The 16,121-nt window shown below is 42.2% G+C and overlaps 1 protein-coding gene across 1 annotated transcript in view; it reads right to left on the minus strand.

Annotated features, from left to right (window-relative positions):
* Positions 1-16,121, minus strand: part of hydin (HYDIN axonemal central pair apparatus protein) — an 869,275-nt gene that overhangs the window by 393,042 nt on the left and 460,112 nt on the right. Inside the window, exons 20-21 of the mRNA XM_072547579.1 lie at positions 12,953-13,211; positions 6,099-6,242 (exon numbers count right to left, since the gene is read on the minus strand). Coding sequence (XP_072403680.1) covers positions 6,099-6,242; positions 12,953-13,211 — 403 coding nt within the window. The remainder of the gene's footprint in view (positions 1-6,098; positions 6,243-12,952; positions 13,212-16,121) is intronic.

Here is a 16,121-nt window from a genome sequence, read left to right on the forward strand (position 1 = left end):
AGGAGGATGCAGTCAATTTTTAAAAATCTGACCTTTCCGGGCCTAACTCCGGAACAGGTATCGGTCCTAAATGCTCCTCTAAAAGTCCAAGAAATACTTAATGCAATTAGGCAACTTCAGAGCGGAAAGGCACCGGGCCCAGATGGTTTTCAAGCTGAATTCTATAAAGAATTTACAGAAATATTGGCTGGTCCACTTATGGACATGTATAACTATGCATATAGTCAGGGCTGTCTCCCGCCTTCGCTGAAAGAGGCAAATATCTCTCTTATCCTTAAAAAAGGAAAGGATCCAGAAGATTGTACGTCATACAGACCAATATCCTTGCTAAATGTAGATTTTAAAATCCTTTCTAAAACGTTAGCATTGAGACTAGAAAGGGTACTGCCACATATTATAAAGGAGGATCAGACGGGGTTTATTAAGGGCCGTAGATCATCCAATAATATTAGAAGGGTTTTGCATATGATTCAAGCCTGTCATCAGGGAAAGATACCAGGAGTAGTAGTTTCATTAGACGCGGAAAAGGCATTGGGTAGGGTTGAATGGTCATATTTGTTTTACACATTGGAAAGGTGTTTACCAAATGGGTCTCAACACTGTATCGTGATCCCAAAGCAGTTGTGGTTACCAATGGATTAGGTTCGGATAGCTTCAGTGTGGGTAGGGGCTGCCGTCAGTGATGTCCTCTCTCGCCATTGTTATTTACGCTAATAATTGAACCACTCGCAGAAGCTATACGAGCTGACCCTAATATAACGGCCGCAAGGATTGGTACAGGTAAACATAAAATTACCCTTTATGCAGATGATGTTCTTCTATTCCTCAGTAATCCTCCGATGTCCATACCTCGCCTAATCCAAGTTATTAATACATTTAGCGCATTCTCAGGCTATAAAATTAATTGTTCAAAATCGGAGGCTGTGCCAATGGGTGGTCTTGCTATGATACCCCACTTAGTGGACGGATCCCTTTTTCCCTTTCGTTGGTCCCTGGAGGGCTTCTTATATTTAGGCATTTTTATTACCCCAGTATTTGGTCAGTTGTATAAGGCTAATTTTGTGCATTTACTGGAAAGGATAAGGCAGGACCTCCAGCGATGGGGAGACCTTCCAATTTCCTGGCTGGGTAGAATAGCACTAATTAAAATGAATGTCCTGCTCCGTCTCCTATATCCTATGAGAATGCTTCCGGTGATGCTGCCGAGGATGGCTCTACGTAAATTATATGGCTGGCTGGGTTCCTTTATCTGGAATCATAGACGGCCCCTCATTCAGCTGAAGAAGCTACAGCTTCCACAGACAAGGGGAGGAGTGGACTTCCCAGATTTTCGGAAATATCAGTGAAGTTCCCTATTAAGTTACATAGGTGATTGGGTCTTGTCTGATCCACAATCAATCTGGTTGGACATCGAGGCCTCTCAAGTAAAATACCCACTTATAAACCTTTTATTTTCAGACAGGAGGAGAATCATTACAGATCACTGTAAAAACCCTATAATACTAAACACAATGAAGGCTTGGGATATAATGCGGCAAAATGAGGGTAATTCACATAAAACATCCCCCTATGCACCGATAGTGGGAGCATGGGGATTCCAACCGCGGTTTACAGGTGCCACTTTTAAACTCTGGAGATCCAGGGTATATCATGTCTAGGGGACCTATTTAGGGATGGAGTCCTGATGTCTTTTGAACAGCTGCGTCAGAAATTCGGATTACCTAATGAAGATCTCTTTCGATACTTCCAAATTTGAGACTATATACAGAAGAAGATTACGTTATTAGATAGTCTTTATAAATTAGATAGAGAATGAAATGTCCTATGACCAATGGGGGGTATCCTCCGTCAGTACTATTTATCATTTACTACATGATGAAGTATCAGGAGATATGGACAATCTGCTTAAAACATGGGATCAGGATTTGGAACTAGCAATCTCTATAGAAACGTAGAATGATATTTGGGAAAACGCTAGAAGAATTACTATCTGTAACAGAACCCAGGCTATCCAACTGAAGATACTTCACAGGGCCCATATAGCACCGGTTCGATTGGCAAAATTTAAGGCGGGAGCACCTCCAATGTGTCCCAAATGTACATTACCTATGGACCTGTCATAAGATCCGTAGGTATTGGACTAAAGTAGCAAGTACCCTGACAGAAATTTTAGGAATGGAAATTAAAGTGGACCCTGTATCTCTCCTTTTGGGCTTTTCGAACTTTCCCTCCCTGGACATGTACGGGAAGAGACTATTTTCTATTCTCTCTTTCTGTGCAAGGAAAAATATTTTGGTGAACTGGGTGGCTGAGGGCCCCCCTGGTCTTTCAAATTGGCACAGATTAATTATGGAATGTATTCCCCTTGACTTCCTTACAAATATGGTGCACCGAAAGACCGAATTATTTTATAAAATATGGCAGCCCTTCTTGAATTACATAAATACAGATATTTCGGCTATCCTAACAAGGGCTTTTATTCAATTGAGATTACAAACCTGGCTGGTCCGGGGCCCCTTATGAGAGGAATCCCGCACGAATATGGGTTTTATTACATCTGATGTTAACACATTCCGAGCATGTAAGAGACTTAAATATACACTCTGGTTAGTTGTAGGTTAGATTAGTAGATAGTTGAGTTTTGGTTTTTTTTTCTTTGTCGGTATATATTTTTTTCTTTTGTTAAATTTTGGCTATTGTAAATTTGACTTAATTGTATATCAATGTTTGTATATGAGAGTTTTGTTTATTTTTGTAAACTTGTAAAAATGTTAAATTTCTAATAAAAATATCTATTAAAAAAAGGCATATGGATTACTTGCCTTTGTTCACCAAGGCACTGAATACAATAGAAAGGAAGGTATGACAGGGTTGTGTATGCTAGTTAGGACACAGATTGAGTACAAGCTGTCACTCTCATTGCCAGACCACAGGAAGGATGGGATTGCGTTCGAGAGGGTGCAGAAGAGATTCACTATGTTGACTGGGCTGGAGTGATCCACCTATGAAGAGAGACTAAAAAGGCTGAAGTTAATTTTTGCAAAGCAGAGAAGAATGAGGGGAAATCTGATTGAGATAAAACAAAGAACAAAGGACAGTACAGCACAAGAACAACAAGCCTGCGCTGACACGATGTCTTTCTAAACTAACAATTCTTTGTCTTCACACTGTCCACACCCCTCTCTTCCCTGCCTCTTGTATATATCTGTCAAGACACCTCTGAAATGTTGTTGTTGGATCTGCCTCCACCACTTCCTCTGGCAGTGCATTCCAATCACTTACCATCCTGTGTGTAAAAACAAAACCTGCTTCTCGCATCTCCTTTAAACTTACCCCCTTTTACCTTAAATTATATCCCCTAGTAACTGACATCTTTACCCTGGGAAAAAGACTCTGGCTGTCTTTTCTGTCCATGTCTTTCAATTTTGTAAACTTCTATCAGATCACCCCTTAGCCTCCAACATTCAAGTGAAAACGAACCAGGTTTGTCCAACCACTTCTCATAATACTCTCCTGACGAGATAACTTCCTGGTAAACCTTCTCTGTATCCTCTCCAAAACTCCAGTAGTGTGGTGGCCAGAGTTGGACACAATATTCCAAATGTGGCCCAACAATCAGAGTTACAACATGACTTGCCATTGTTTAAATCTACGTCCTTACTGATGAAGGCAAGCTTACCACATGCCTTCTTGGACAGAGGTCTCCGATCCCAAAATTACTCTTCTTTCATCCTCTGCTTCCTGCCACTACACCAATTTTGAATCCAATTTGCCAAACTGCCCTGGATCCCATGGGCTCTCAGCTTCTTAACCAGTCTGCCACGCAAGATCTTGTCAAAAGCCTTACTGAGGTCCATGTAAATTAATCAACTATTCTATTCCCACCTACACGCCTAGTCATCTCTTTGAAAAATTCAGTCAAATATATTAGACATGATTTTCCCTCACAAAGCCATGCTTACCAAGCCTTCTTGAGCATCTTACCCACTTGTGTTGCCACCTTCAGGGAACTATGGACCTGTAAGCCTAGATCCCTAGAAAACAGTTGACATTTCGGGTCCAGTGTTTTCACTTGGAATAGCTAGACGCTTGATGACTGACACAGACACAATGGGCAAAAGGGCCTCCTTCTTTATTGTAAAAACTCTGTGACTGTAGCTTTGGACACCTCGTCCTCCTCTCCTGATCCAGATTTCTGTTATCACCAAAAAATCATATTTCCACGCAGCAATCTGCAAGTGTAACTCCCCAGTATTATTTAATATATGCTATGCATTCACACACATATTTAGATGTCATTACTTTCTCCCTCACTCTGTCTTCACCTATTCACTTGCTGTCCTCTCTACTAATGCTATCTGTCTCTTAGTATTTTGTATATCCTGGCATTAACTTGTAACTTTTTCTTCAGGTTCTCACATCCCTGTCAGCTTTGTATAAACCCTGTACAACAGCACAGCAAAACATCCTGCAAGGATCTCAGGCCTAGCACTATTTTGGTGCAACATGTTTTACTTTTCCAGATGCCATCTTCTCAAGGGTCAGTACCAGTGGCCCAATATTCTGTACCATTTTTCCAGTTATACATTCATCTGCCTTATTTTCCCATTTCTTTTCTCACTTTTACCTGACACTGAGAGTAATTTGGACATTACTACATTTGAGGACCTGTTTACTGATTTTATATGTAGCTCTCCAAATTCTGATTGGAGAACCACAATGCCCCTTCCTATCTAGGTCTTTGGTACAAATGTGGACCATGATCTCTGTCTGTTCACCCTCTCCAAGAAGCATGTCCTACATTGCCTCAGTTACTTTCTATCATGTAGGGTCACATCTCTGACCATAGAACGCCCTGTCCATTCTTCTTATCAATGAATCCTCCATTACTATTGCTCTTCTTACTCCATTTTTCGAGAGACAAGATGCTCATGGTGGCACAAATCTGGCTGTGACTACACTACTTTGAGGAGCCAGCTCCTTTATCAGGTTCAAAAACAGAGCTAGACGTCAGGACACTCTAGCACTTGTTATCTGCTTCTCTTGAACCACCTCTCTTAATGTCATAATTATAGAGCAGTCAGTTTTGCAGATGTGTCACAGTGACTCCAACAGTAACGCAAGCTCTGAAACTCTGAGCTCATGTTTCTACATGAGGTCTTCTTGGACAACGGTAGGGTCCATGGCCTCACACACATAACAGGCCTCACATTCTACCAACTGCGCTGTGCTGCCTTGCCTTTAATTGATTTCCCTTACTTTATTCGGCTTTGGATTACATGTATTACTTTGTTGTATTGGCCCTTGTTTTTGGCATTTTTCAGTTCACTCCAAATAAAGCTGTTTCTTTAAAAATAACATGCTTGTCTAGCTTACAGCAATTGAAAGACAGTTCGCAATGGCAAATTCTGGCCAACAAATTAGCTTATGTGATTTTTTTTTGCTTAACATGGGGAAGGTTTATAGCTTTCTTCTGCAAACTAAAACAATTGTAAATTTTAAATTGAAGACTGATATTTGATATCCTAAAGTGTTAAGGATACAGACCAAAAGTGAATACCTGACGTTAGATTACAGCTCAGCCAAAATCTCAGTAAACAGTAGAGTGGCAGAACTGCTTCACAAAATTGGTCATCTTCGGTTTTTATCTTGTGACTATTAGTTGTCATTTGTTGCTTGGTTTCAATACTTTAACAACATGTGTATAAATACTAGAATTTAGTGGAGATGGTACAATTTTCCAAAGTAATTCAAGTCTACTGGAGTTGTGACAGAAATAATAGAGGTATGGAAGCTCCCTCTTCTAAATAGCAAATGTGTTTTTCTCCCCTGACATGGAATGAACTCAAGAAGTCATTGCTGATACACATGCAGAACCAAATCATTAGTTTACTGCTTTAATGCTATTTTGAAACAATTGAGTAAATCCTAAACTGCAGGATATATCTGGTCATAGGTGTTTATTGCAAAACCATAACTTTATGATCCTTTCTTAGAACAGCATAGCATTGTTGCAGGTACACTCAAAGTATTTCCTACATATCCCACAGTAGGTGGCAAATAAAGTACAAACAGCTGATACATTTGTTATCAATTACCTTCTCAACTCTGAAGTTCAAGTGCTTTGGGGACAGCTCTAGGACAGGGGCAATGAACTCACAGTGAACATTCACTCTCATTATTCTCTGCTTGCCAGACTGCTGACCGATAATAGCATCACATATGAGCTGTCCATCGACAACCTGCAGAGTAACAAATGGTGACAATGAGAAATGTTAAGAGATTCTGGCAGAAACAACTTGGAGTTGGTCACATTTCGTTTTGGATTCAAGGATGTGATAGCTTGAGTGTTTTCATATTCCAAAGGAAAGAAACAGACCTATTTCACCATACCTAAGTTGTCTGTCCACCAAGACTTCTATAACCTGATTCTCTGTGACCCAAACCTTCCGCAATTTTCAGCTGGGTTGCAGGAGACAGATTGTATAAGTTGTGGTGTTCAATTCACTTTTGCTGGTCAATTTCTGAGACCAGGTAGGTGTTAACTAGAAATTCATTTCTGTGGTAAGCATCCAGATAAACTCCATACACTCTCAGACAAGTCTCTGACACTGATATCAGTTTGACATGTTTACTGCATGTGTTCAGCAACCACACCCCACAGGCTTGACAATAGCACACAAAAGACAGAACAGTCTATAGATAATTAAGCAGGAGGATGGGAAGCTAAATTGTAGTTCAAGTATAGAAGCGAGGTTGAGGGTAGTGAGGTCAGAAATAAGGTTTCAAGGTTTGAAGAGGGCACCAGCAAGCAAGATGTAGGTTTGAAGTGTGTCTACTTCAACGCCACAGCATCCAGAATAAGGTAGGTGAAATTGCAGCAAGGGTTGAGATCTGGACTTGTTGTGAACATTTCAGAGACATGGATAGAGCATGGACAGGAATGGTTGTTGCAGGTTCTGGGATTGAGATGTTTCAGTAAGAACAGAGAAGATGGTAAAGGGTGGGGATGGAGGGTTGACATTGTTAGTCAAGGACAGCAGAAAGGTCATTTGAGGACTCATCTGCTGAGGTAGGATGGGTTGAGGTTAGAAACAAAAAAAGGAGAGGCCACCCAGTTGGGGGTTTTCAAGAGGCCTCCGAATAGTTCCAGAAATATCAAGGAAAGGATAGCAAAGATGATTCTCCACAGCAGCGAGTGTGACAGGGTAGTTGTTATGGGTGACTATAACTTTCCAAATATTGACTGGGAATACTATACTTCAAGTACTTTAGATGGTTCAGTTTTTGTTAGTGTGTGCAGGACGGTTTCCTGACAAGAGTATGTGGACAGGCCAAAAAGGAGCAAGACCATTATTTGATTTGGTACTGGGCAATGAACCCAGCCAGTTGTTAGATTTGGAGGTAGATGGGCACTTTGGTGATAGTGACCATAATTCAGTTATGTTTATTCTAGCAATGGAAAGGGATAGGTATATCCTACAGAGCAAGAGTCATAGCTCGGAAAAAGGCAATTACTATGCGATTAGGCAAGACTTAGAATGCATAGGATGGGGAAGGAAACTGCAGGGGATGGGCACCATTAAAATGTGGAGCTTATTCAAGGAACAGCTACTGCGGGTCATTGATAAGTATGTACCTGTGAGGCAGGGAAGTAGTTGTTGAGTGCGGGAGCTGTGGTTTACTAAGGAAGTTGAATCTCTTGTCAAGACAAAGAAGAAGGCTTATGTAAGGATGAGATATGAAGGCTCAGTTAGGGCAATTAAAAGTTACAAGTTAGCCAGGAAAAACCTAAAGAGAGATATAAGAAGAGCCAGATGGGGACATTTGAAGTTGTTGACAGATAGGATCAAGGAAAATCCTAAGGTTTTCTATGGGTATGTCAGGAATAAAAGAATGACTAGAGTAAGATCAGGGCCAATCAAGGACAGTCTTGGGAAGTTGTGCATGGATTCAGAGGAGATAGGGGAAGCGCTAAAGGAAGTTTTTTTTGGCAGTATTCATACGAGAAAGGGACAACATTGTCGAGAGGAATACTGAAATACAGGCTAATAGACTAGATGGGATTGATGTTCATAAGGAGAGGTGATAGCAATTCTGGAAAGTGTGAAAATAGGTAAGTCCCCTGGGTTGGATGGGATTTATCCTGGGATTCTCTGGGAAGCCAGGGAGAGAATTGCAGAGCCTTTGGCTTTGATCTTTATGTCATCATTGTCTACAGGAATAGTGCCAGAAGACTGGAGGATAGCTAATGTCTTCCCCTTGCTCAAGAAGGGGAGTAGAGACAACCCTGGTAATTATAGACCAATGAGCCTTACTTCGGGTGTGGGCAAAGTTTTGGAAAGGATTATAAGAGATAGGGTTTATAATCATCGAGAAAGGAATAAGTTGATTAGGGATAGTCATCATGGTTTTGTGAAGGATAGGTCATGCCTCTCAAACCATGTTGAGTTCTTTGAGAAGGTGACCAAACAGGTGGATGAGGGTAAAGCGGTTGATGTAATGTATATGGATTTCAGTAAAGTGTTTGATAAGGTTTCCCATAGTAGGCAATGCACAAAATATGGAGGCATGGGATTGAGAGTGATTTGGTGGTTTGGATCAGAAATTGACTAGCTGAAAGAAGACAGAGGGTGATGGTTGATGGGAAACGTTCATCCTGGAGTTAGTTACTAGTGGTGTACCACAAGCGTCTGTTTTGGGTCCGCAGCTGTTGGTCATTTTTATAAGTGACCTGGATGAAGGCATAGAAGGATGGCTTAGTAAATTTGCGAATGACACTAAGGTCGGTAGAGTTGTAGATAGTTAAGAAGGATGTTGTAGGTGACAGAGCGACATAGATGAGCTGCGCTGGGAGGTGACAAATGGAGTTTAATGCAGAAAAGTGAGAGGTGATTCACTATGGAAGGAGTAACAGGAATACAGAGTACTGGGCTAATAGTAAGCATCTATGTAGTGTAGAAGAACAGAGATATCTCGGTGTCCATGTACAAAGATCCCTCAAAGTTGCCACCTGCGTCAATCGGGCTGTTAAGAAGGCATACTGTGTGTGTTAGCTTTTATTAGTGGAGGGATTGAGTTTCGGAACCATGAGGTCATGCTGCAGCTGTACAAAACTCAGGTGCAGCCGCACTTGGAGTATTGTGTGTAGATCTCGTCATTTGAGAAAGGATGTGGAAGCTTTGGAAAGGGTGCAGAGGAGATTTACTAGGATGTTGCCTGGTATGAGGGAAGGTCTTACGAGGAAAGGCTGAGGGACTTGAGGCGGTTTTTGTTAGAGAAAAGGAGGTTGAGAGGTGACTTAATTGACATAATAAGATAATCAGAGGGTTAGATAGGGTGGACAGTGATAGCCTTTTTCCTCGAATGGTAATGGCTAGCACAAGGGGACATAGCTTTAAATTGAGGGGTGATAGACAGAGGACAGATGTCTGAGGTAGGTTCTTTAGTCAGAGTAGTAGAGGCTTGGAACACACTGACTGCAACAGAAGTAGACTTGCCAATTTTAAGGGCATTTAAATGGTAATCGGTTAAACATATGGACGAAAATGGAATAGTGTAGATTAGATGGGCTTCAGGTTGGTTTCACAGATTGGCACAACATCAAGGGCTGAAGGGCCTGTACTGCGCTGTAATGTCTATGTTCTCTACCATAATCAAACACTTCACTGACTGTCCCTCTTGCACACAAGGTTAGAGCAACTAATGTAGGAGGCAATTTATTAATATGGATAAAGAAAAGATTAGTTTACAGAAAGCGGAGGATAGACACAAAGGGGTCTTACTCGGGTTTGTAAGGTCCAGACCATGCGAGTGATTTGTGTGTGGTGGAAGAACTGCAGAGTCTGAGCTTTATTAGCTGAAGCTGCATGCTGAGAGAGACATACACCTTTGTTTGATGGCAAGTTTGATTCTGTTGCTGTTCTGTCCATTTTGCACTGCAACTGTTGGATTCTCACAATAGTGACTAATTCTCCATCTAACATTCACAACACATGCTTCACGTGCCACCTCTATATACAAGCTCTAAGTAGAGAGGAAGTCCCAAAGAAACTCAGGAAATTAAACTGCATATCCAACAAGACCCAGATAGGGTGATAATTGGGCCGGATTTTTATGTACAGTTAGACCTGGGCAATTATCCACATTGTTGGGTAGATGCCAGGTTGTAACTGTACTGAAGAGCTAGGTTAGGGGAGCACCAAATTCTGGAGCACATGTCTTCAGTACAATTGCTGGAATGTTGACAGGGCCTGAATCCTTTGCAGTGTCCAGTGCCTTCATATCACCGGGGATGAATCAAATTGACTGAAGACTGGTAGGTGTGATGCTGGGAACCACCAGATCATTCACTTATCAGTTGTGACTAAAGATTGCTTTAAATGTTTCTGCCTTATCTCTTGCACTGATGTGCTATCATTGAGAATGGAGATATTTGTGGAGCTTCCTTCTCCAGTGAGTTGTTTACCCGTTCACCAGCATTCAGAGCTGAAAATATGTTCCTGGAAAAGTGCAGAAGGTCAGGCAGCATCTAAGGAGCAGGAGAATCAGCCCTTCTTCAGGAATGAGGAGAGTGTGCCAAGCAGGCTAAGATAAAAGGTAGGGAGGAGGGACTTGGGGGAGGGGTATTAGAAATGCGATAGGTGGAAGGAGGTTAAGGTGAGGGTGATACGCCGGAGTGGGGGGTGGGGGCGGAGAGGTCAGGAAGAAAATTGCAGGTTAGGAAGGTGGTGCTGAGTTCGACGGTTGGGACTGAGACAAGGTGAGGGGAGGGGAAATGAGGAAACTGGAGAAATCTGAGTTCATCTCTTGTGGTTGGAGGGTTTCTAGTTGGAAGACGAGACGCTCTTCCTCCAGCCGTCATGTTGCTATGATCTGGCGATGGAGGAGCCAAGGACCTGCATGCCCTTGGTGGAGTGGGAGGGGGAGTTGAAGTGTTGATCCACGGGGTGGTTGGGTTGGTTGGTCCGGGTGTCCCAGAGGTGTTCTCTGAAACGTTCCACAAGTAGGCGGCCTGTATCCTTGCGCCCACACCTCCCCCCTTACTTCCCTCCAAGGCCCCAAGGGATCCTTCCATATCCGCCACAAATTCACCTGCACCTCCACACACATCATTTACTGCATCCGCTGCACCCAATGTGGCCTCCTGTATATTGGGGAGACAGGCCGCCTACTTGCTCAACACTTCAACTCCTCCCACCATTGCTAAACAATGCAATCTTCATCCTGATCAGCCCCTTTTCCACAAACATTTTTAACACAAACTCCAGTGAGAGTGGGTCTCCCTTTTAAGAGGTGCGGAATGGTTTGAAATAACGCAGGCTAAGTGTCATAAGCATTCCACAAACTGTTGAGGGCTGCAGCTACTGAACAGCATGGGTACGACATCCCAGTTGGCCTTCTAGTTTAAGGACTGCAATTTCCCCTCCTATGTGATCAACAATGCCCTCCAATGCATCTCCTCCACTTTCTGCACCTCCGCCCTTGAACCCCATCCCTCCAACCGCAACAAGAGTAGAACACCCCTGCTCTCACCTTCCACCCCAATAATCTCTGGATACAGTGCATTTTCCTCCAGTATTTCTGCCACCTACAAGCAGACCTCACTACCAGGGATATATATTGCCCTCCCCACCCCTATGTGCATTCCACAGAGACCATTCCCAACATGACTCCCTTGTTAGGTCCACACCCCCCACCAACCTACCCTCCACACCTGGCACCCTCTCTTGCTGTCACAGGAGGTGTAAAGCCTGTGCCGACACCTCCTCCCAAGGCCCCAAAGGCTCTTTCTACATCCAGCAGAGATTTTCCTGCACATCAAAGCATCTCATCTACTGTGTTCGTTGCTCTCAATGTGGTCTCCTCTACAGCGGGGGGACAGGATGCCAACTCAGGAGAGAACATCTCCAGGACACACACACCAAACAACCCCAATCCCTGTGGCTGACCACTTCAACTCCCCCCTCCCACTCCACCAAGGATAGGCAAGTCTTGGGCCTCCTCCACTGCTAAATCCAAGACACCCGACAACTGGAGAAAGAACACCTCATCTTCTGCCTTGGGACCCTTCAACCACACGGCTTCAACATCGACTTCACTGGCTTCCAAATCACTTATCCCAGATCTAATCCTCCAACTTGCTCTATTGATCTGCCCTACCTGCCCAACTTCCTTCCCACCTATCCACTCCAACCTATCACAATCACTCCCCCACCTGCATCTAACTATCACCTTCCCAGCTACATTCTCCCCTATCCCCACTCTCCTTTTTATCTCTCAGCTCCCTTCCTCCCCCACATTCCTGCTGAAAGGTTTATGCCCAAAGCATTGACTCTCCTGCTCCTCAGATGCTGCCTAACCTGCTGTGCCTCCAGCGCCACTCTTTTCAAAAGCATGAGTAGTACTGACTACATGAGACAATTACACAAATTAGAATACAGCAAAAATGCTGCCTGCACTGGAAGTGACAAGCAGGAGTTAATGCCATATCATGATTTCCATGCCCACTTTCAGGGGCAAATTTAGGCCCCTTCCAGTAAATAACCATAAAATGCAAAGAAAGAGAACAATGGCACAGATGCATGGAAACAATTATCATCTGCAAGTTCCTTTCCAAGTCACGCACCTATTCTGACTTGGAACCATAAACCTATTCTTTCACTATTACTATCAAAATCTTGCAACTTCCTCTCTAACAGCACTGTGCAAATATTTATATCATCTGGTCTACACCTTCAAGAAGGTGGCTCATCATCACTTTCTCAAAGGCAATAAATATTTGCCTATATCCTATTTGCAAATACTTTGTAAAAACACTCCAGACTTGTTTCAGAAGAGAAATTGTTTGAGATCTTGGAGGCCAAAGTGCTTTCCTCAATTCCAACAACAATTTGCAAACAATAATTTCAGACAAATTTGTACATGGTGTTATAAAGAGAACTTTTCTTACCATAGGACCATTTGATTCACCTTCTAGTGTCAGTACATCACTCCTGCCCGGTCTGAGGTCCATTCGCAAAGGTCTAACTTTGAAAGTGGGAACATAGTGACCCTTTACAGGAGAATCTCTATATTTCATATCACGAGGTGAAGGCTGTTCCTGTGGACTGGGCTTAAAGATTTGGGGAAAGCCTATCATCTTCCAGTACATCTGATGGCGTCGCCGTCCACAATTTGTCAGCTTAACTGAATAGCGGCAAACTTCGGAACTTGGATACAATAAAAAACAGCTATCAATACTTCAGGTGTATCACAGTTTTCACTCATGCATTACAGGATTATAGTGGGCTAGAGAATGCTTCAGTTTATTGAGGTTTATTTGCCTTGCAAGTGTTATTACCATATAAAAGTTGATACAGTCAGTTCTGCTATAATGTGCGTTTCCTCAACGCGAATTGGCTATAATGTGATTGAAGAATTTAGACCATTGTTTGTAGAATGCGAACTTTCCTTACCTATATTGGCTATAACGTGACTCTGATCCCATTGGTTTAAATGATGCTGCAATTATGTGATTTTCTTATAATGTGGGATTGCAGGGAACGGAACTATTGCATTATATCAGAACAAACTGTATGTACATTTAATGCACATGATAGTAATCTCTTAAAGTTTCTGTCACGTGACAACATTACATCCAATTGACAAAAGACGAGTAGGAGAGAACAGGGACAGCAGTAGGTCATTCAAATCTTCAAGCCTTCTCCACTACTCAATTAAATCATGGCTGATCTATATTCCATTTCCTCAACCTTGTTTTCTTAGCTGTTTTAACAAAAATCTATCATTCTCAAGTAATAACAACGTTTGCATTTATCTGCATTGTTTCATGTATAATTAGATTTTTATCACATTAACAATTTTCATCCAATTATATATAGCTGTAATTATGAAAAGAGGTGACATCCATTCAAAGAGGAAACTAACTTCAGTGAGGTATTGTTTGTTCAGATTAGTTCCAAAAGCGCTGAATTTCTGACTACAGATTCCAGCAAAATTTAAATTGAAAACATTATATGGTGCTGTCCTGACCTCAGTCTTCAATTTCACATCTTCTGCAGCTACAGAACTGGTGATGCAATCACTCACACATTTAAGAGATGACGTACTTTGGCAAAGTATTCCACAGGGGAGGATATCAGGATGACAGTTGGCCTCGAGATGGTTTGGCAAACATAAAGATGAGCTGGGAGGTATCATTCAGCTAAAGTAGGACAAACCTGTAGTAATACTTGCAATGTGAGTAAAAACTTCTGACATCAGGTTGTGAAAGAGCTATGAGTATTCCACAGTCAGCATCGCAGTGAAATAGTCTGGGGACAGTGTCAAAAAGTGACACAGGGCAAGAGGCTGAATATTTATACTAAGTTTCACTTTTAGTTTGTAAGGTCTTTGTTAGGAGTTTATTATTTGTAGGGGCAATAGTGCAGAGATTAAGAGAAGAAGGGCCCTAGAAAAATTAATATTATTTGATTTTAAGGGTAACCCAACAGTTTAACTTAAATGGGTAAGTCATGGAAAGAAAATCTGAGGTCATGATGTGTTTATCCTGCTCTAGGTGGGATATCAGGTACAGTTCCAGTACCCAGGACCAGGCGTGTGCAGGAAGTGTCTCCAGGTGCATAGAGTCATACAACATGGAAACAGACCTTTCAGTCCAACTCATACCAATCTGACCTCGTCCCATTTGCCAATAGTTGGCCCATATCCCTCGAAATCCTTCCTGTACATATACCCATCCAGATGGCTTTTAAATGTAATTGTACCAGCCCCCACCACTTCCTCTGGCAGTTCATTCCATACTCTCTCCACCCTCTGCGTGAAAAAAATGCCCCTTAGGTCCTTTCTAAATCTTTCCCCTCTCATCTTAAATCTATGCCCTCTAGTTTTAGACTAGGAAAAAGACCGTGACTATTCACCCCATCTATGTCCCTCATGATTTTATAAACTTCTGTAAGGTCAACCCTCAGCCTCCACTGCTTCAGGGAAAAAAGCCTATTCAGCCTCTCCCTACAATTCAAATATTGCAGTGCCGGCAATATCCTTAGAAATCTTTTCTGAATCCTCTCAAGTTTATCAATGTTCCTTCGATAGAAGGGCCACCAGAATTGTACGCAGAATTCTACAAGTGGTCACACTAATATCCTGCACAGCTGCATCATGATGACCCAATTCCTATACTCAATGTTCTGACCAATGAAGGCAAGCATGTCAAAAGCTTTCTTCACCACCCTGTGTACATGTGACTCCACTAAAGAACTATGCTAAAGTACTCCTAGGTCGCTTAGATTCTCCAAGAACAATTCTCAGAACTGGACCAGTGGCTGGAGACACAGTGGAGTATCCACAAGGCTGAGAGTATCATCGATAGCACATACTGAAGGGTAGCATCTCCACAGGCTCACATCCCGCAGGGAGGGAGGAAATGGGTGACCACCAGACAGAGAAAGTGGACTAGGTGGGCAATGCAGGAATTCCCTACGGCCATTCCCCTAAAAAGCAGATACATCGTTTTGGATTCTGTTACGGGAAATGGCCTCTCAGAGGAAAATAGCTATAGCAAAATTCTTGGACCACGATTGGCTCTGCTGCATGGGAGTAGAAAAATAAGAATAGGGAGGTTATAGTAATAGGAGATCCAATAACACGAGGAATAGATCAGACATTTCTATAGCTGCAATCAAGATTCCAGAATTGTATGTTGCCTCTTGGATGTTATGTCTCTTATTCAAAAAGCACTCGAGGTAGATAGTAGAAAAATATGAACCAGTTAGTTTAATGTCTGTCTTGGGAAACTGGTTCAATCCATTATTCAGGAAGTAATACCGGAACAATTTGGAACATCAAAATGCTATCCATCAGAGTCAGCTTGGTTTTATGAAGAGTAATTCAAGTTTGGCTAATTTGCTAGAATTCTGCAAAGATGTAACTAGCACAGTGAATAATGAGGAGGTTAATATACAAGTCAAGATTGCAAGGGTCTAAGGGGTCTGTTAGAGGACTGATCAACCAACAGAAAGCAGAGAGTTGGGTTAAATGCATCTTTTTCTGTTTGACAAGCTAGCTCTAGTTCAATGATCGGGGTCCAAATATTTACAATTTATATTAGTGACTTGGAT

The sequence above is a fragment of the Chiloscyllium punctatum genome, chromosome 26 (assembly GCF_047496795.1).
Source record: "Chiloscyllium punctatum isolate Juve2018m chromosome 26, sChiPun1.3, whole genome shotgun sequence".
NCBI classification, from domain to species: Eukaryota; Metazoa; Chordata; class Chondrichthyes; order Orectolobiformes; family Hemiscylliidae; genus Chiloscyllium; species Chiloscyllium punctatum.